Below are 20,610 nucleotides of genomic sequence, written 5' to 3'. Positions count from 1 at the left end.
GGCCACACATGCCACGAGGAAGGACAGCTGCTGGCTGAGGCCCTCTCTGCCCCTGGGGACCACGCCACCTCCTTGTCCTGGCAACCCCGCCCCGGGCAGCACTGCCATGGATCAGGCATGGGATGGCAGTCGGGGTTTCCAGCCACCACATCCATCCAACCCCCAGTGTTTTTCTTGCTTCCACCCACTTTTCTATTTCGGACAAAGTGGAATGTCCAACTCTGTGAAATCCGTTGCTTAACAGAAACATGCTTTTAATGTCTAAACGTTCTGAAGATTAGAGCAGGGGTAGGGAAATGCCAGAAAAGCGGTACCTCTTGGGGGAAGAAAAACCACACATACACACACAAAGTCCTTTGTGCTTCAGAAACTCTGCTCGACTTCACTGATCCTAGGATCTTGTCTAGAATCTTGGGAAACGGTTAAGCCAAGAATTTCAGTCGTGAATATTTCTGCAGTGATTTCGTCTGGAAGTTCTTCTTCTAAGCAAATTTCAGAACCTAACCAAACAAGAGAAGAAAGCAAATGCCTTCATAATGATTAGGTTTCTTACTCAGAAGCATTTTCCAAAAAATATGAGGAAGTGATACAAAAGAGAAGTGACAGGTGCTCTGTGCAGGGATTTGACTCTGGATCCTTGAGAAGTTCTGGGGTGGAAATCAGTCAAAATCCCTCCTTTGTGGTTTGGGTTTGGAGCACTCTTACCCAAATCTCTGCACACGTTATTGGAAATCCTCAACTATATGGCATCATTGATTTTACTGTTTTGAGACACTTAGGAACACTGTATCCATGTACGTGCGTATATGTGTGTGTGTGTATGAAAATTACATTCTGAGATACCAAGTACACACGGAATGGGGTGGGGGAGCTTGCAGGTTGGAAATGACAGATCAGACAGTGGAGTCTAGAACTGAGTTAGGAACCCTGTTCAATTTGAAATTTGGAACAGACAACGAAAGGAGAGGAAGGAAGGAAGGAGAGGAGAAGGAAGAAGGTGAGGGGTCTTTGCTCCTGACTTCTTGTGGGGGGCAGCGGGGCAGCCCTGGGGGGTTGTCCACGGACATGTTCCAGCACACTCGGGCCAGTGGACTAAAAGAAGGAGGTGGGAAATCCTCAGATAGGAAAGAAGAAGAGGATGATCTTTTTTTTTGGCCACACCGCACTGCATGTGGGATCTTAGTTCCTCGACCAGGGATTGAACCTGTGAGCCCTGCAGTGGAAGTGCCAAGTCCTAACCACTGGTCCACTAGGGAAGTCCCTGGGAGGATCTCTAAAGACGTTCAAGTTCTGGCAACTTGGGGTCGGGCTCCTGCCTGCCCCCGAGTCGCTGACCCTCTTGTCCTCCAAGGCTCTCCTGACTATACCTCCCCTGAAATGACTTTCAAACCGTATTCTCAATTAGTGGCCAGTGTTCGCCTACTCTGGCCGGAAAGATGAGGACTGGGTTGGGGGAATAAAGGGAAAAACAAGGCCAGAAGACACAGGGGATGTCAGAGCCCGGGAACAAAGGCTTTTATCTCTTCAACATGACCACCACTCCCTGGTCCTTTCATAACTTATTCATGTTGGATTCCCCACAGACCTGCTTTGTTGTTGCGCGGTATGAAGGAGAGTGGCTGGCACCAGTCAGGACACATAAATGCACTCAAGTTGACAACAAATTAGCATGCCCTGGTTACGTGCCCAGACAGAGCCCACTCGCTAGTAGTACCTTTGACAGAGGAGGCCGCGGGCTCAGATTTCCAGCCCTCGGGATTCAGTCCAAACAGCGTGGCGAAGCAGTCCATCATCTCCTCTTCTGTCATGTGCTCACCTGGGCATCGCAAAGGGAAAAGGAGGCGGTTCGGCTTGTGGGACTGAGCTTCACATCCGAGCTTCGCATCATCTTTCTAAAGTCTTCAAGAGAATTATCCCATAGGTTTCCTTTTCTTGAGAGGCAAAGGCCACCTAGTGACTCCCGTGTTACCATCACATAGACTTCCTTATATGGTGCTAAAAGTGGGCCTCCAACCTGGGGGACTGTGTCGGGGCTTGTGCAGATGGGGAACAGCTTTCTGACAAAGACTGCACTTGGCTTCATTTCAGTTTCCCTCATGTTAGAAACACCAGTTTCGCTGAGAAGAAATGATAACCCAAAGAAAAAGGAAAAAAAAATTTTTTTTTTTTTTTTGTCTTTTGGCTGTGCCACACAGCATGTGGCATCTTAATTCTCTGACCAGGAATTGAACCTGTGCCCCCCACGTTGGCAGTTCAAAGTCTCAACCACTGGACTGCCCGGGAAGTCCCTAAAAAGGATCTTTTTTTGTTTTTTTTACTTTGGTGTGGTTTTATCTCACAAATGCAACCCAATCTCATGGTACCTCATCGTGAGGTCGATGGCTGGCACGTGTATTCCTGCTTTATGAATGCTGTGCTAAATTGCTTCAGTCGTGTCCGACTCTTTGCGACCTCATGACTGTAGCCTGCCAGGCTCCTCCGTCTATGAGATTCTCCAGGCAAGAACACTGGAGTCGGTTGTCATTCCCTTCTCCAGGGAACCTTCCCAACCCAGGGACTGAACCCATGTCTCTTATGTCTTCTGAAATGGCAGGCAGGTTCTTTACCACTAGCGCCACCTGGGAAACCCAAGGTAGGAGGAAAGCGTCTAGGGCACTGAATTGTGCAGCTCCAGGAAGTTGGAACACACACTCCATCCTTCAGGTCCCCACCATCCTTCCCTTTATCCCTTGTTCACCAGTCATGTGGGTCAGTAAGCAGCATCCTCAGGGCTGAAGCTCTGTCAAATCAAAGATGCAGGTGTCTGGGGGCTGCCTTCCCAGCTCAGTTCTCTCCAGTGGGATGGGCTTTGCCAAGGGTGTTACGAGATCTACCTATTTGTATTTACCTTTAGTTTGAAGCAGATTCAGAAAATCCTCTCTTTGAATAGCCTTCTCTCCCTTTGAATTGGTGAAACCAAGAATGTCAAAGCTCTGCTGGATGCCGCTCATGGTGTTACCAAAGGGTGGCCTATGATTGAGGTAGACTTTGAAGAAATCCGGTAAGTTGATTTTGTCGATGAGCTTTCCAGTGTCCACATACTCACTAAATCTGATTTCGTTAAACATATCTTCAATCTAGAAAAGAGGTTTAAGGGAAAAAAAAAAAAAAAAGGCCATGGTAAGCAGATAGATTTCTAAGAACTGGAGTGTAACAGACAAATGTTCGTAGTTAGCTTAGAACATGTCTGCTATGGGTTGACTGTATACACCCCTCACCCCACCCCCCAAAGACAGGTTGAAGTCCTAACTCCCCATCTCTCAGAATGTGACTTTATTTAGAAACAGGGTCATGGCAGATGTAAGTAGTATGATGAGGTCAATACTGGAATAAAGTGGGCCTTGAATCCAATATGACTGGTGTCCTTGTAATAGCAGTGGGGTGGTGCAAGCTGGTAGTGGGCCAGCTCAGCCATTGGTTGGTACCACAGTGGGCCCCTCCCCAAGCAAGAAACCATTAGTGAGCAACTGTCAAGGAGAAACCATTAGTGGCCCTGCTCAGCGATTGGTTGGTGCCCCAGTGGGCCCCTCCCCCTCTTGTGTATAAAAGGAGCTCGAATTGGGACTGAGGGGAGATGATTTTTTGAGATGTTAGTCTGCCATCTTCTTGGTCTGCTAGCTTTCTGATTAAAATCGTTATTTCATGTTCCAACAACTCACCTCCCAATGTATTGCCCTGTCATGTGGCAAGCAGGATAAGCTTGGCTCAGTCACATTATCATTAAAAGAGGAGAGAGACACTCAGGGCCAAGATGGACATATGACGGTGGAGGCAGAGGTTGGAGTGATAGAGCTTAAGCCAAGGAAAGACAAGGGCTACTGGTAACCACAGAAACTAGAAGAGGCAGGGATGGTTTATCCCCTATGTGTTTCACAGACAGCCTGATCCTGCTGACACCCTGATTTTGGATTTCCATGAGAGAATAAATTCCCATTGTGTGAAGCCACCTAGTCTGTGGTACTTTTTACTGCAGCTCTGGTCCACTGTCCAACTGGCCAATACTATTAGCATTGGCATGAACAGTGTTTCATTTTATCACTTTTTACCTAAGTATCAAAGGTCTGTATAGTCAAAGCTATGGTTTTTCCGTAGTCATGTACCGATGCAAGAGCTGGACAATAAGAAAAAGCTGAGCACCAAAGAATTGATGCCGTAGAACTGTGGTATTGGAGAAGACTCTTTAGAGTCTCTTGGACTGCAAGATCAAACCAGTCAATCCTAAAGGAAATCAACCCTGAATATTCCCTGGAAGGATTGATGCTGAAGCTGAAGCTTCAATACTTTGGCCACCTGATATGAAGAACTGACTCATTGGAAAAGACTCTGATTCTGGGAAAGACTGAAGGCAGGAGAAGGGGACAACTGAGGACGAGATGACTAGATGGCATCACCGACTCAATGGACATGAGTTTGCGTAGGCTCCAGGAAATAGTGAAGAACAGAGAAACATGGCGTGTTGCAGTCCTTGGGGCTGCAAAGAGTCAGACATGACTGAGCGCCTGAACAACAACAAATCTTGCACTGTATTTGCTATGTCCCTGCTTTGTGAAGAAGCTATTTTGTGCCATGTGCTCAGTTGTGTCCCACTCTTCATGATCCCTGGACTGTAGCCTGCCAGGTTCCTCTGTCCATGGAATTTTCAGCAAGAATACTGGATTTCCTCTTTGAGGGGATCTTCCCAGCCCAGGGATCAAACCCATGTCTCATATGTGTCTCCTGCATTGCAGGTGGATTCTTTACCTGCTGAGCCATCAGGGAAGCTCACAGAATCCTGAAGAATTTAGAAATTAGTTTATATAAATAAGTAAATAATTCAGTGTGAAACTCAAATACAGGACTGATCGCTATGGTAAGTTTCTTATGATAACTGCATTGTAGTTCTTTTTTCCTTTCTTTCTTTTCCGTGTTTATCCTGCAGTGTTTTATACACACAAAGATATTTTGTAACATACACATGACTTGTGTGATATAATTTTTAAAATGAAGACCTAAGACGACATCATTCATTGAAAATATCAACACAGTTGACAAATATTAAGTGATATTAACCATGAAAAACAGACCCAAATTTTTAAAATCATGAAGGAAAGAGGGAATGCAAGTATTGACACCAATCTTACAGAAATTAAAAGGAGTATGAGCAACTATATGCCAATAAATCAGATAACTTAGGAAAAATGAACAAATTCCTAGGAAGATACAAATGACCAAAACTGACTCAAGAAAAAATAGAAAATCTGAACAGAACTATAAGAAGTAAATAGATGGAATTAGTAACTTTACAACTTCCGTGAAGAAAAGCCAAGGACCAAATGACTTCATTGGTGAATATGTCTTCCTCCAAATTGAGGGGTTTTGAATTTTATAGAGAAAGACAAGGAGAGGGAGAAAGAGAGAGAATAAGAGCCATAGAAAAGTGGGAAATAATATTTTCCCCCAGAACATAACTCTGACTTGGTCTGTAGGAATGAATTTGGAAGATGATCTGTATTTGCACACAATGAAAGTGAAGTGAAAAGTTGCTCAGTCGTGTCCGACTCTTTGTGACCCCATGGACTGTAGCCCACCAGGCTCCTCTATCCATGGAATTTTCTAGGCAAGAGTTCTGGAGTGGGTTGCCATTTCCTTCTCCAATTTGCACACAATATTTACTGGTAGATAACCAATTTCTTCCTGTCCACTAAATAAATGTAGAGCAAAAACTGAAAGAAGCACCAGTTTGAAGCAGTGTCAAATATCAGCCAGTCTGGAGCATCCCAGCATCTTGGTCTTGTTCCAAGTATCAAGAAGAAAATACAAACCTCTTGCAGTCCAACCGTCTGATCATAATTACTGTGAAAGATCTGGGGCACTTTCTTTTCACTTTTTCCCATGCATATAAAATACATGTGTCTATTTTTTTTGCAAATTTGGTTTGTGTATATACTCTTTTTGTATCCTGCTTTTTACACTGTATCTTAGTAATCACCTAATATTTTCAAAGAAGCCACATATTCTCAATGCAACACTCCAGGAATGGTCTTTAGATATAACATCATTGGTTATGGATACAAATGAACCTTAATCATTACTATGTCAGCAGCTCTAATTGGTAACATTTTCATGTATAGCATTTATTGAGTTATATTATATGTAACTGATGTTAAACTATGTATAATTTTCTGTATAAGTAAAACTATACAATAGCATATTATTTACAGACTGTACTATACAGATTTTTTTTACTATTTATTTATTTGGCTGCCTTGGGTGTTAGTTGCAGCATGTGGGATCTGATCTTTCATTTCAGTGTGTGGGGTTCTCTCTAGCTATGCCCCAGGGTCTCCAGAGTGAGCACAGGCTTAAGTAATTTAGGCATGTGGGCTCTCTAGTTGTGGCACATGGGCTCCAGAGCATGCAGGCTCAGTAGTTGCAGAGCACAGGCTTACTTGCCTCACAGGCCATTGGATCTTAGTTCCCCGACCAGGGATCGATAAGGGGTCCCCTGCATGGCAAGGTGACTTTTTAACCACCGGACCACCAGGGAATTCCTGCACCATATGATTAGTATGAGTATATGCATAGTATGCATATATATGCAGAGTATATGCATGTGCTACTACTTACTATGAGCCAGAGGAGACTGGGGCTAAAACTACAATCTTTAATGACAGATCTCTATTCGAACCCGGGCTCTGCCATTTTCTATGTGACTTTGGGTGAGTAATGTGATGTTCCTTATCCTTAGTTTCCCTTTTTGAAAAGGTGGGTAATATGGTGAACCATTTGCAGTGGAGCTGATCTGCAGCTTACTGTGACAGTGTATCTAAGTGTGGACATAATACCTAAAACACAGTCAGCACTCAACAGGCATTAAGAGTTCTTGTGATTATGATACTTTCTACGCCCTTGCTGATTACAATGCATGCGCTTATATCATTTATAAACATAGAAACTATACTGTAAATGATATGTGTACATTATAAACATAACACGCGATTTAAACTCAATTCAGAAATAGGACAGTAACTCAAAGATGACAGAAAGAAATCCCAAAGTGCCTGGAGTTGCTCATACCCAGAGCGTTCCAAAGATCTCAGGGAACATGCTTGGCACAAACCACTCTGTAGGTGATTCACCTCTTACTCTCTTTCCTTAAATGACTGATCAAAACTCACTGCTCAACAAGCAGAGAGCTGGCAGCTTTGGCATCACGACTTTCTTTCCCAAGCCTAGTTTGCAAGTGTTAGTTGAAGAGGCAGGTTCTGCTACGTGTCTGAACAAGGTTCACGCTTGGGAGAGGAACCCTGGAGCCAGAATGAAACACCACAGCCTTCCCAGGGCCCCGGTGAGGGGGCGGGGGGAAGGAGCGGGAGCCCCCATGGCCACCCAAAGTGCTCTGGCTGGCGCTGGCTTCAACCTGGTCTTTTATTGGCATTCTCGTGCTGGCCCGTCATCTGCTAAGGCAGGGGCTCATTTGATTCACCCAGGGAGCTTTAAATGTTCTGAGGCCCAGGCCCCATTCCCAGAGATCCTGATTTAATTGGTCAGGGGTGGAGTAGCAGCAGTCATAGCTTAAAAAAGCTCCCCAGGGGATATGAATGTGTGGCCAAGGTTGAGAAGTTATGGCTTTAGGGCAGGGGATCTCAAACTATATCAGGTATCAAGATGACTAGGAGGCCCTGTTAAAACACGGACTGCTGGTCACATCCCCAGGGTTTCTGATTCTTCAGGTCTGGGATGGGGGCCGAGAATCTGCTCTGCTTACAAATCCCCCGGTGAGGGCTGTGCTGCTGGTGTTGGGGGCCACAGCTTTGAGAATCGGTTTTTACACCGCGGTGCTTGGAGGAGGTGATACTTGTGCCGAGAAGAATCAGCACCAGCTCTTGTGATTTTCACTGAGGGTAATGATGGGTGGCAGCTGTGATGCATGGTCTAATTCTTTGGGCCTACATCTGTCTCCTCCATTAAGCTGCAGCAATGGCATTCATCTCTATTTCCACAGCAGCTTCCTCATTCAGAGCCCAGCACATTGTGGAGGCCCAGAGAAATGTTTACTGAATGAATGAATGAAACACTGTGGGCACCATGTAAAAAGTTCTGTTAAAACTTACAAAAGGCCTGGGACTTCCCTGGTGGTCCAGTGGTTAAGACTCCAAGCTTCCACTGCAGGGGGTGCAGGTTCAATCCCTGGTCAAGGGACTAACATCTCACATGCCATGTGGTGCGACCAAAAAAATAAAAAATTAAAAAAAAAAAACTTACAAAAAGCATATTTAGAATAACTGCTTACTGCCCTAGTTAATTTAATTCAATTTACTAGAAGTTACTGAGCATTTGGATTGGCACTGGCAAATGGAAGACTAGTCATTTAATTATCACTAGGACAGCCCTGCATTCTAGGAGTGTACAGTTAGCCAATCAGTCAGCAAAGATTAAGCACCTACGAAGTGCCAGGCGCTGGTCTGGGTCCTGTGAAGAGACACCCAGGAGACTACACACACACACACACACACACACACACTCACTCCTGCTAGAGTGAACTAACCAGGAAGGCTCCATCACTGGCTGCTCGGCCCTGTGCCCACACATGGGGGCTTTTCAAAACTTTTCCAGGCCCGGGCTCCACCCTGAGGTTCAACAGATTGGAGGCTGAGCCCAGGTATCAGTACTTTTTAAGTGCCCCTAAGTGATTTTAACATGGTTGGACTCCATGGCTCTAAACGATTTCAGCACCTGAATGCAGGAGGTTGACATCCAGGGCTGGAGGAGTGTTCAGTAAGGAAGACTTGGGAAGACTGCCTCAGAAGAGGTGGGCCACTGAGGATCCAGGCAGTGGGAGGGGAGGGGAAGGCACTCTAGGCTGGGAAACAAGTGTGAGGAGGGGGGAAGCAAGGGAGGGGTGCCCACGAAACACTTCCAAAGCACCCTCTGTGTGTCTCCCATCGCTGCTATAACAAACGATTACACACCTAGTGGCTTGAAGCACACAGACTGACCTCACAGTTCTCAAGGCCACAAGTCTGAAATGGGCTTGAAGGGCCAGAACCAAGGTGTTGTTGGTAGGGCAGCATCCCTTCTGCCTTCTTTCCTTTTCCAGCTTCTGGAGACAGCCTGCATTTCTTGGCTTGTGGCCCCTCCCACCTTCACAGCCTGTAAGCCCATCACCCTTTTGAACCTCTTCTTCTGTCATCATGGCTCCTCCTTAAACTCTGGCCCTCCTGCCTCCCTCTTATTTATTTGGCTGCTCTGGGCCTTAGTTATATTATGCAAGATCTAGTTCCCCCACCAGGGACCAAACCTTGGCCCCCTGCATTGGGCGTGTGGCGTCTTAGCCACTGGACCCACAGAAAAGTCCCCTGCCTCCCTCTTATAAAGACCCTTGTAGTTACACTGGGGCCACTGGGTGATCCAGGATAATCTCCTCATCTCCAGACCCTTGATACAATCATACGAGTGAAATCCCTTTTGCTGGGTAAGGTAGCATGTTCACAGGGAGTTACTCACCTATATTCTATGCCCCTGCATTCTAGGCAACACTCTGGGAATGCCGAACCCCAGGATCCCCTCCCTGGATAACCCAGGCCCATTCCTAGGGCCTGTGGGGGTCTCATCCTAAAGTCACCCGCCTGAGAGGAACCTAAAGTGGTGATGGTTGCGTGACTCTGTGAACATACTAAAAGCCATTGACTTGCATACTTTAAAAGGGTGAATTATGTGATCTGTGATATAGCTCAATAAAACTGTTTAAAAGGAGGAAAAATACAGAGCTCCCTGGTGGTCTAGTGGTTACGAGTCTGTGTTTTCACCACATGGTCAGAGGAGATCATGCAAGCCACGCGGCGTGGCCAAAAATAGTAATAATGATAAAAGGAGGGACCTCCCTGGTGGTCCAGTAAGAGTCTGCCTTCCAATGTAGGGGATGTGGGTTCAATCCCTGCATTGGCTGTGGGTTGGGGAACTAAGATCCCACATGCCTTGGGACAACTAAGCCCTTGCTGCAACTACTGAGCACACAGGCCATATCTAAGACCTGATGCAGCCAAATAAATAAATAAACATTTTTTTAAAAAGAAAAATAAAAGGAAGAAAAATAATACAGAGGTGAGGCAATGGCAAAGGCAAGTAACAAGGCAAATAATATCAGTATTTTTTAAAATATATTTTTCACTATGACTATGATTTATTCTTTGATTATCATTAAACCAGTCAAGATGACAACATGCTTATAAAAAAAATTCATACACTGGAGATGCAAAGGATGGAAGTAAAGCACGCTATCATTCCTCACCCTGTAGCAATAACCAGTGTTCGATGTCCTGACTTACAGGATTTCTTCCTCGTTTGCAGTAAGAGGCACATGTCAAAACAGAACGTGGGGTCCGAGGCCAGCCTGCTGGGGTGCAGACCCCGGCCCTGCCCTCAGTAGCTCAGTGGCTGTGCAGGCTTCCTCCTCCCCCGAGGCCTTCCACTCCCTGTTGGTGAATGGAGATGATGAAAGCATTCCTTGCTGTGAGGACTGGACGTCAGGGAGGCTGGCGCGGTGCTTGGCGCCCAGTGAGCGCTCAAGCGAGAAGAGCTGGTCGGCTGCTGCCACTGTTGGTGTTATGACACTATGACCAGCTGCGTTCTTTTTCAGTGGCCACACAGCACTTCAGGATTTCTTTCTTTAGATGCTGTGAGTGCGGCAGGCAGAAGTCCCTGTTCTGATCTCTGTGGGGAGGCGCAGTGCTCCCTGGTGTGGGGTTCTCAGTGGACCAGGAAGGCCTCCCCACAACACTGGTTATTGCTGTGGGATGAGGAATGATAGTGCATTGTTCCTCTCGCCTTCAGGATGGAAACGCCTCCTGGTTATTTATGTCTCAGCAAATCCAGCACACCGAGGACTTCTCTTCAAAGGGTGCGTTTCCAAACTCCCCCGGGGTCTTCGTCAGAGCAGAAACTGCCCATGACCCCTCACTCGGATTTCTCCTCCCTGTAGAGGGGCTGTTGTACTACTTGGCTCCGCTCCCTCCATCCCAGCTGGGACCATGGTTTAGCCACAAAGATTAGTACACAAGGCTTTGGGAGGATTTGTTCGTTTATCTTTCTGGGTTTTGTTCTGAATACAAAAGCAATACAAGCTACTGCCTGTAGTTAAGAAAAATTAAATTCTTCAGAAATGTATGTAAGATGCTCCCCTCTCCCTGGCAATTTACAACCAAACCATATATTAAGGAGGGTGGATGCAACTAAATGGGAAGTTTTGTCGTTTGTAGACCCTGGATATGTGCTTATGCTGAAGATTGGGAAATACAAGCTAAGAGCTGAGTTGGCATGGCCAGTAGAGGGAGAGGAGCGGTGCTGCTAGGGGAGGGAAGAGGGGGAGCTAGGAAGCCCCCTGTGGGTGGTCATTAGGACTGGCAAGAAGGTCTAATTAGCCAGGGTTTTTGGAGGGGGGCATGGTTTGTTTTTTCCTTTTTGGCCCGCTCTACTCAGCATGTGGGATCTTAGTGCCCTAACCAAGGATTGAACCCTTGCACCCCGCATTGGAAGTGCAGAGTCTTAACCACTGGAGTGCCAGGGAAGTACTAATAAGCAGTTTTGGGGAAATTGCTGTGAAATGTGGTTACGCTTGAAACTCCCTGGTGATTCGCAGTTTTTCAGGAAACTTATCTTGCATGGATTGGGCTTTCGGCTTTTGTGGAAACGGAGGAAGGAGCTGAGTGTAGGGTCTGGAATGACCTGGAGTCTGCACACGCACATGGGGAAGGGGCTGCGAGCCCAGGAGAGCAAGATTCCCCAGGGCACCCCAAACTCTGATGGACCAGGGCCAGGGTCCAGCTGGTACTGGAGGCCCCAGCTGACAGGAAGTGATGCACAGAAATTAGGGTTTAGAAGCTCTCGTGAGTTCCATGCCTCAGAAGTCAGTGTCACTAAGCGTCTGGAACAAGTTCTTTCAGTTTTTCTAGGTGTATACGAGATCTACATATTATTGTTAATGAAGGGAGGCCATGCTTTACATACTGTTTTGCAACTTGCCTTTTGTCCTTCAATAACAAAACCAGCACATTCTTCCCGACTTAAGAATCACAGGTCAGCTTCCCTGGCGGTCCAGCGGGTAAGAATCCACCTGCCAACGCAGCGGACACGGGCTCCATCCTTGCTCTGGGAAGATCCCATGCAACAACTACTAAGCCTGTGCTCTGCGACAAGAGAAACCACTAAAGGGAGAAGCCTGCTCACCGCAACTAGAGAGCAGCCCCCGCTCTCAACAAGAGAAATCCCACACACAGCAATGAAGACCCAGCACAGCCAAAGATAAATAAATTTAAAAAAAAAGAATCATAGGTCAATTTCACTGTTCAGTAACTACTAAGTGTAGGTGTGTCTGACTAGATTTATCCCATCTCCTGTCAACGGACGTTAAGGTTGTTTTAATTTTTCGTTATTATAAACTATCCTGCAGTAGTTGTAAGATCTTCCCTGTAGCTCAGATGGTAAAGAATCTGCCTGCAATGCAGGAGACCTGGGTTCGATCCCTGGGTCAGGAAGATCCTTTGGAGAAGGGAATGGCAATCCACTCCAGTATTCTTGCCTGGAGAATCCCATGGATAGAGGAGCCTGACAGGCTACAGTTCGTGGGGTCTCAAGTGTCGGACACGACTGAGCGACTAACCCACTGCAGTAGTTGTATGTCACTGTTACCCTTGCCTGAGTTTTTCTGTAGGATACATTCCTCAAAGTAGAATTGCTGGATCCAAAATGAGCATATTTAAAAAGCTAAGTGATTACTTATTTCATCTCCAAACTCTCCTAAACAAGGCTAAAGTTGCAGAATATACCAAATACTTATTAATTACTCTGAGATCAAATCATGAAGTCAGGGATTCTATCTTCCTCATTGTCTTTTCGGTCAAACATGACTGGTGAGCATCATTCAATTATTCATTTATTCATTCGACCAAGATTTGCTGAGCATCCACCATGTGAGCTCTTATTGGGCCCATACCTCTCTGCCAGGATTGACCTTAATTGGCCTAAGAGGTCACACTGCTGTGAATTCACTGTGAAAACATCAAGAATGTGTAATGCTTGGAAAGCTAAATAGGAACATACCAGGGAACACACGTGGCATGAAGCACGGGCCCAGCCCAACAAGATATTCCAACGACCCGGAAGAGAAAAGAATACACCTATAAAGATGGAAGACAAAACTTTCTCATGGGACTTTCCTGGTAGTCCTCGGGGCAAACTAAGCCTGCACGCAACAACCACTGAGCCCACGTGCCTCAACTAGAGAGAAGCCGACACCAAAAAAACACTTTCTTGTATGTGAAATCAGCTATACAGATTTGTGAAGGAACCCTAACTTAGGAACCCAAACCTAAGTTTGAGCTCCTTATACAACATCATAAACACTGCAGACCTTTCTTTTGAAAAATGAAGATTTGTAGGAGCAACCCACCCCCACCTCTTTGGCTGTGTTCTGCAGAAGATGGGTGGGGTTAGGGATCCTTTAGGGAGGGTTATATTCTTGTATAATTTAGCTTCAGTTTGCCACACTGACTATATACAAATTCCCAAGGCAGTTTAAATGACATAAAGAAAAATATAAATAATGTCTAGCCTTGGGCGGGGTCGGGGGTGGCTGGTTTGAATCTCTAAGTCTTTCATGTAACCAAGTGCTAAAATACTCTATGAGCTGGGCCTACTTCTTCATGGAACTTCTCGGGGGAGGGGGAGCAGCTGCATCTCAGTAGGAAATGTTTCATGAACCACGGCAAAGTCTGGGTCTGAAAGTTTCAAAGCCCCAAAAACATTTTTTATTAAAATCACTATAAATCTGATGAGAACAAGAGATCAAAAACTTCTCCCCGAGGAGCTTCAGCAATAAACGCGTTCCTCAATGAACACATCTGGATCGGGGGCCTTCAGAGAACATCTCCAAAGAGTAAACGTGTTTTTTAAGTGGATGAAAAACCCTGGAGTCCAGGGCATTTATGAAGACACTGGGACACAGGAGCCCCTTTTGTGGCAGCTGGGGTGGGGGACTCATGCAAGAGCCAGTGACAACTTGGCAGTGACCATTTTCATTTATTTTTGTTTCTGTGTGGGTAAATAATATTCAGTATCACTTTATAACATTTGTGGTAGGCTAACCTTTTTTTCCGGGTATTTTTTGGGGGGATGTGCACATCATGAGGCTTGTGGGAACTTAGTTCCTTGACCACGAATAGAAGCCCGGGCTCTCAGCAGCAAAAGTGTGCAGTCCTAACCTAACTGGGCCACCGGGGAATTCCCTCTGGATACGTTTTACTCATCAGCAAAAATTTCGATAGGTGATTAAGCTTTATTATTTTTGCCCAAAGATAGGACTGTGGAGTGAGCCTTCAGGGATTATACCTCTTACTTCCAGAGAAAGCAGAAAAACCGCAGTCACTCTGTGCCACCCTTGAGCACTTTGCGTGGCAGGTGGGTGACAGTCACAAAGGTTAAACACCCAGAATTCACTTCTTGACAAAACAGTACTGCAGAGGACACATTTACTTGAGCCCAGGGTTTAAAATCAAGAATCCTGAGTGACAGGGACTTCCCTGGTGGTCCAGTAGTTAAGAGTCCACCTGCCAACGCAGGGAACATGGGTTTGATCCCTGATCCAGGAGGATCCCACATGCCGTGGAGCAACTGAGCCCATGCACGTCACAAGTACTGCACCAGGGCTCTAGAACCTGAGAGCTGCAAGTACTGAGCCCACGTGCGGTAACTACTGAAGCCCATGTACCCTAGGGCCCGTGCTCCTCAATAAGAGAAGACACTGCAGCGAGAAGCGTATGCACCGCAACTAGAAAAAAGCCTGCACACAGCCACGAAGACCCAGCACAGTCAAAACTAAGTAAATAAATTAAATTATATATATATATATATAAAGAATCCACCTTGCAGGTTTGATCCCTGGTCAGGGAACTAGATCCCACAAATACAACTAAGAGTTCTCATGAAGCAAATAAAGATCCCTTGTGCCACAACTAAGACCCTCCCTATGCACTCAAATACACAAATAAATGTTTTTTAAAAATAATAATAGGCAAACAGGAGAAGGAGGAGAAAAAATTTTTTAAAAAAAGGAAAGTGCAGACCCCTAGGTTCCATGGAGATTCTGATTGGCTAGATCTGGGATGGGGCCAGGGACTCTGATTTTTTAGTAAGTGCTCCAGGTGATTCTATTGCAGCTTGCCAGCTTAAGAAATAGGGTTCTAGGCAATACACTTTAGAAACACAGCTCTTAAAGAACACTTCTATGTGGGTTGCACAAACTTTCTGGATAGTTGTTTCCATTTCTGGCCACATACTTTTACAGAATGCATATTGGTCAAAAGACTTTAAAGGAGATTAAAAGAGTCTCAGGTGTTTTTAAGTTGCTCATTCAAGACCCAACTTGGGTTTACAGGCTCTGAAAGTTCATTTCTCCAGACTCTATGTGGAGAATAAAAGTCACCTTCTAGTCATACTTTCAGACTTCAAAAAAGAGGTGACTCTGGGGAGGCCACTGAGGCCAAGGGAAATGACCAGGGTAACAGCTCACATCACTAAACTGTGCTCAGACACCTAAGGTGAACATCGAGTCTCAGCTGGGTTTCAGGAGCTATGTGTGCTTGAGGGTGAAGTGTAAAAGGCTACATTTCTGTAAAACTATTAGCAACTGGGCCTTAAAGTTCTGATCTGGTAATTCTGGTAATATTATCTGATCTGGTAATTCTATTTCTAGGACTTTGACCCAGGAAACAGTCAGAGAAGTACAGAAACCATATGCAGAGATGTTCATCACAGCCATGTCTCTGACAGCCTAAATACTTCACACAATCTATGTGTCATCAACTGAGGAATGGATCAACTGACTATATGGGCTTAAGAAAGCATGTTGTCTATAGCAGACCAAAAAGCTTATGCACAGGAGAAGAGATGATTGACAAAATGAAAAAGCAACCTATGGAATAGGAGAGAATAGTTTCAAACCACACATCTGATAAGGGGTTGACACCTAAAATACATAAGGAACTCACAACCAATAGCAAAAAAACCAATAACCCATTTTAAAAATAGGCAGAAGACCCGAAGGGATATCTTTCTAAAGAAGATATTCAAATGATCATCAAGTACATGAAAAGATGCTCACATCACTAACCATTAGGAAAATGCAAATCAGAAGCACAATGAGTTATCACCTTGTATCTGTCAGAACGACTTTTATCAAAAAAAGAGAAAACCAATGCTCACAAGGATTTGAAGTTAAATGGGAATTCTTGTGCATTTTTGGTGGAAATGCATAAAGAAAATATGGGTTGTGTCTGCGTACATGATGGAACATTACTGGAATATTATCCAGCCGTAAAGAAGAGGGAATTCTTGCCATTTATGACAATGTGGATGGACCTTGAGGGCATTATGCTGAATGAAATGTCATACAGAGGAAGACAAACACTGTATGATCTCAAATTGTATGTGAAATCTGAAAAAAATAAAACAAAATCAAACTTGGAAACAGAAGACAGATTAGCAGTTGCCAGGGGAAGAAGGTGGAGAGTAGGAGAAATGGATGAAAAGTGGTTAAAGGATATAAACTCCCAGGTATAAACAAGTCCTGGGGTTAGAAGGTACAACATAAGGACTCCAGTTAATACAAAGGACTTCCCCGGTGGTCCCGTGGTTAAGAATCCACCTTCAATGCAGAGGACACGGTTTCAACCCTGGTCAGGGAGCCAGATCCCACATGCTGCAACTTAAGATCCCACATGCCACTAAGACCCAGAGAAGCCAAATAAATATATAAATAAATTAAAAAAAAAAACATACAGTACTGTATATTTGAAAGTTGCTAAAATAGTAGATTTTAAAGTTCTCACCATACACAAAAAATTGTAACTCTGCAAGGTGATTGATGTGATATGTTACTTAACTGAGTGGTAGTGATCATTTTATAATATATATGTATATAAAATCACTATACTGAATACTTTAAATGAACACAATGTTATGTCAATCAGATCTTTGTAAAACCAGATCACGTTATCAAGTAATTTTCACCACATGCTCACAAAACAAGAGTTGCTGAGACTGCCCCTGTACACATAAACGTATACACATACTCTGTAAAATGCTGAGATATATGACTTCTCGGGTGGCTCAGACGGTAAAGAATCCTCCTGCAATGCAGGAGACCTGGGTTCAGTCCCTGGGTTGGGAAGATCCCCTGGGGGAGGGCATGGCCACCTACTCCAGTATTCTTGCCTGGAGAATCCCCATGGACAGAGGAGCCTGGTGGGCTGCCATCCATGGGGTCGAAAAGAATCAGACATGACTGATTCATGACTGAGTGACTAAGCACGCATGCATTTGCTGATATACATATATACACCATATAGCAACAATTCTTTGTTTAAAAATTTATATATCTATATCCAAACAGAAAACTATAGAAGGAAGTCCACCAAAATGTTAACAATGACTACCTCTGAGTCATTTCTCGTTTCTTCTTTACAGTTCTATTTTCTAAATAAAAGTTATAAAATTAAGCTATATCCTTTAAAAATCAAGTTTTCAGAGAACTGTTAATGAAATGGGAAATGTGTATGACAATACCAAGTGAAAATATAGGATGAAATTATATATCCAATATGGTACCCATTAGTTTTTAAAAATTATATGTACATGCATTATATATAAATCAATCCAGGAAGATACCAATAACTGAAGTCTCAGTGTAGTGGAATTACAAGTAATTATGTTCTTCATTTCACTTGGGTATTTTTTCCAAACTTTTTACAATGAGAATGTGCTAGCATTTTAAGTCAGAAAGAAAACCCAGTCAGTTGCTTTTTTTTTTTTTTTGCTGTGCCTTGAGGCATGCAGGATCTTAGTTCCCCAGGCGATGGAACTCAAGCCCCCTGCAGTGGCAGTGTGGAGTCTTAACCATTTGGACTGCCAGGGATATTCCAATCAGTTGCATTTTAAGCCACAGTTTCCATGAGGACCACTTCCTCTGGTCCTTGTTGGGAGCCCCTTGCATTTGGGGGTGAGCTGTGAGGTGCCAAGGAGGGGCTGTATCTCCTGAGCTCCATCCCCAGCCTGGGATGAGCAGCCACCTCAAGGGCAGCCCATTCACACAGGCCAGGTGAACCGCAGCTACACAGGGAAAGGATCACAGCAGTGAGCATCTACTGAGATCTTTCTATGCAGCCTGCTCTGTGCCAAGCGCTGTGCAGGCATCACTGCCCTGAATCCCATGAGGCTGGTCATCACGCATCGAGGGGCCTTCTGCCTAACTCCGGAAAGGTGGCGCTAGTGGTAAAGAACCCGCCTGCCAATGCAGGAGGAGGTAAGAGACACAGGCTCGATCCCTGGATCCGGAAGATCCCCTGGAGGAGGGCATGGCAACCCACCCCAGTATTCTTGCCTGGAGAATCCCCAAGGACAGAGAAGCCTGGCGGGCTACAGTCCATGGGTTGCAGAGAGTTGGACGTGACTGAAACGACTTAGCAGGCACGCATGCTCTTACCAACCACATCAAACTCTGGGCAAGGAATCCGCCTGACAGGGGTATCTTTACGGTAAGTCTGTTTCTAAGCAATGCCTCAGCTATGCCCAGAACCTCCTTTCTGATCCATTTATGTAAGAATGGTGTTAGATTTTTACTTTGGCCTGTGATGTCGTCTCCCTGAGGTCGTTTTTTTATAAATAACACGTCCTGCCTGCGCTTGTTTTCCTTCTACCTACCTTCCCTTCCGATGGGTAAAAGCCAATTGCTCTCATGACAAAAGGAAGCTCCGACAGGCAGATGTGTTCCGACACCTTTCTGGTCTCCATTGTATCGATACCTTGACTACGGAGCTGAGAATAGTAAAAATAGTCTTCCAGCTCCTACGTGGAAATAAAGTGGAAACACAACATGCATTTTTGGCTTCAGTCTGAAGCAGCCATTAAGACTTCAAGGGCATTTTTTAGAAAGTACATTTTGAGCTCAGTGGGGAAAAGAGCTTTGGGAAAAATAAAAAAAAGCAAGAAGGTTAACCCCGGGCACATTTGTTTTACAAACTTAACTAGATGTTACGGGGAAGTGTTTATTCTGAGGACAATTACCCTGTAGAATTTTCCTTCCCTGCCACCAGACACCAGACCGTAGAACGGGGTCAGGTCTTCACCCCCGAGAGAAACCGCTGCCTCCAGGGCACTAGAACAATGAGAGAAACATCGCTATTAGAGAGCACTCAGGCGGGCACGCGACAGCCTCAAGTCCTGCAGGCCGCAGACCTCTGAAGGGTATCACAGTGCAGATACAACTAGGGTCTCTGTAAACTTGCTAAGCAAATTCCCTCCAAAATGAAGCTGCAAATGGAAAATTCAAAGGTATGGAACCCAGCGGCTCGGGGGCCCCCCGTCTTAAAGATGGTGCTACTCTCTTTTGGATGGCAGGGCAGGCGCCTGGCAATGTGTCTGCAATCTTTGGGAAAATCCTCTGGAGGGAGAGGAGGGTCCCCATGCGCTGAGCCCATGGACACCCCCAGCAGAGGAGCCGTGCTGTAACCTTAGATCTGCATGTGGCCAGCCAGAGTCAGGGGAATGGGATGTGGCACAGGTGGACGGCCAGCACTAATTGCTTCCATAAAAACTCAGGAGGCCACAAGGGACCCATGTTGGTCAGATAAAAATAACCCTCTGCTCTCTAATACAGGGTCAGATTTTTCCAAAAATAGGCCCTTTAAGTGGTAAGAAAACCTACTTTTTATGTGAGGCTGACTCTGTCTCATACAAAATGCTAATAATATAAAATCATTTTAAAAATCTACTGACTGGATTTCTGCTAATCAGACTACTAGCTTCTTTGGAGGATGATTAAGGCACACTTTGTAGAGACTATGGTGGGGAAGTGGTTAAGTATACCAAATCTGGAGTCAAAGGGACATGCCTGTGAGCCCTGGCTCTGCCTCCAGAGAGCAGGGTGATCATGGGCAAGTGGCTTTACCACTCAGGGCCTCAGTTTCCTATTCTGAAAAATGGGAATAATTACAGGGTCTGCCTCACGAGACAGTTGTGAAAATTAAAGTGAATGCACATAAAGGATTGGACATGAAGCCCTTTGTTTTTCTCCTGTGATGAATCTTTGCTGAAGTGCTGAATTGAATCAGGAAGACAGCATGTGAATCCACAGCCTCACCCTCTCACTCCATGGCTGGGGCAGCCCCTGAGGCCCCTGGAGCAAGTTTCCAGACCTGTACAACGGCAGTGTCCGCAGTCCCTATGTCGTCGGATAGGTGTGAGGATAAATCAGGCAATGTGTGGAAAGCACGGCACCCAGGGCCTGGCCCAGGGTTATCAGTACTGTTGACTGGGTCAAACCTCCACCCCTCCTGCAGGAGTCCGCCACCAAACAGTCCTCAGTCCTCAGTCAAGACCCCGCATAAGCCCCATCCAGGAAGGCTGCTGGTGGTCTGTGGACCTGGTGTACTCTCCAGGTGGGCCTGGGTCCCAGCGGGGCCTGAGGCCCGTCTCCAGCAGGGCCCAGCCTTCACCCAACTCTTGGCTCTGACAATTAGCCATCAAGGTAGGAGTCTGGCT

General features: G+C 45.4%; 1 protein-coding gene across 1 annotated transcript in view; it reads right to left on the bottom strand.

The window, feature by feature from the left end:
• Positions 1–363: 363 nt before the first annotated feature.
• The window catches only part of CFAP251 (cilia and flagella associated protein 251), a 70,544-nt gene continuing 50,297 nt past the window's right edge, over positions 364–20,610 (bottom strand). The window contains exons 19-23 of the mRNA XM_061140700.1: positions 19,135–19,225; positions 18,772–18,915; positions 2,888–3,116; positions 1,715–1,816; positions 364–500 (exon numbers count right to left, since the gene is read on the bottom strand). Coding sequence (XP_060996683.1) covers positions 364–500; positions 1,715–1,816; positions 2,888–3,116; positions 18,772–18,915; positions 19,135–19,225 — 703 coding nt within the window. The remainder of the gene's footprint in view (positions 501–1,714; positions 1,817–2,887; positions 3,117–18,771; positions 18,916–19,134; positions 19,226–20,610) is intronic.

This window comes from Dama dama, chromosome 5, assembly GCF_033118175.1.
Source record: "Dama dama isolate Ldn47 chromosome 5, ASM3311817v1, whole genome shotgun sequence".
Classification (NCBI taxonomy): Eukaryota; Metazoa; Chordata; class Mammalia; order Artiodactyla; family Cervidae; genus Dama; species Dama dama.
This window is presented reverse-complemented; position numbering and strand designations above follow the sequence as displayed.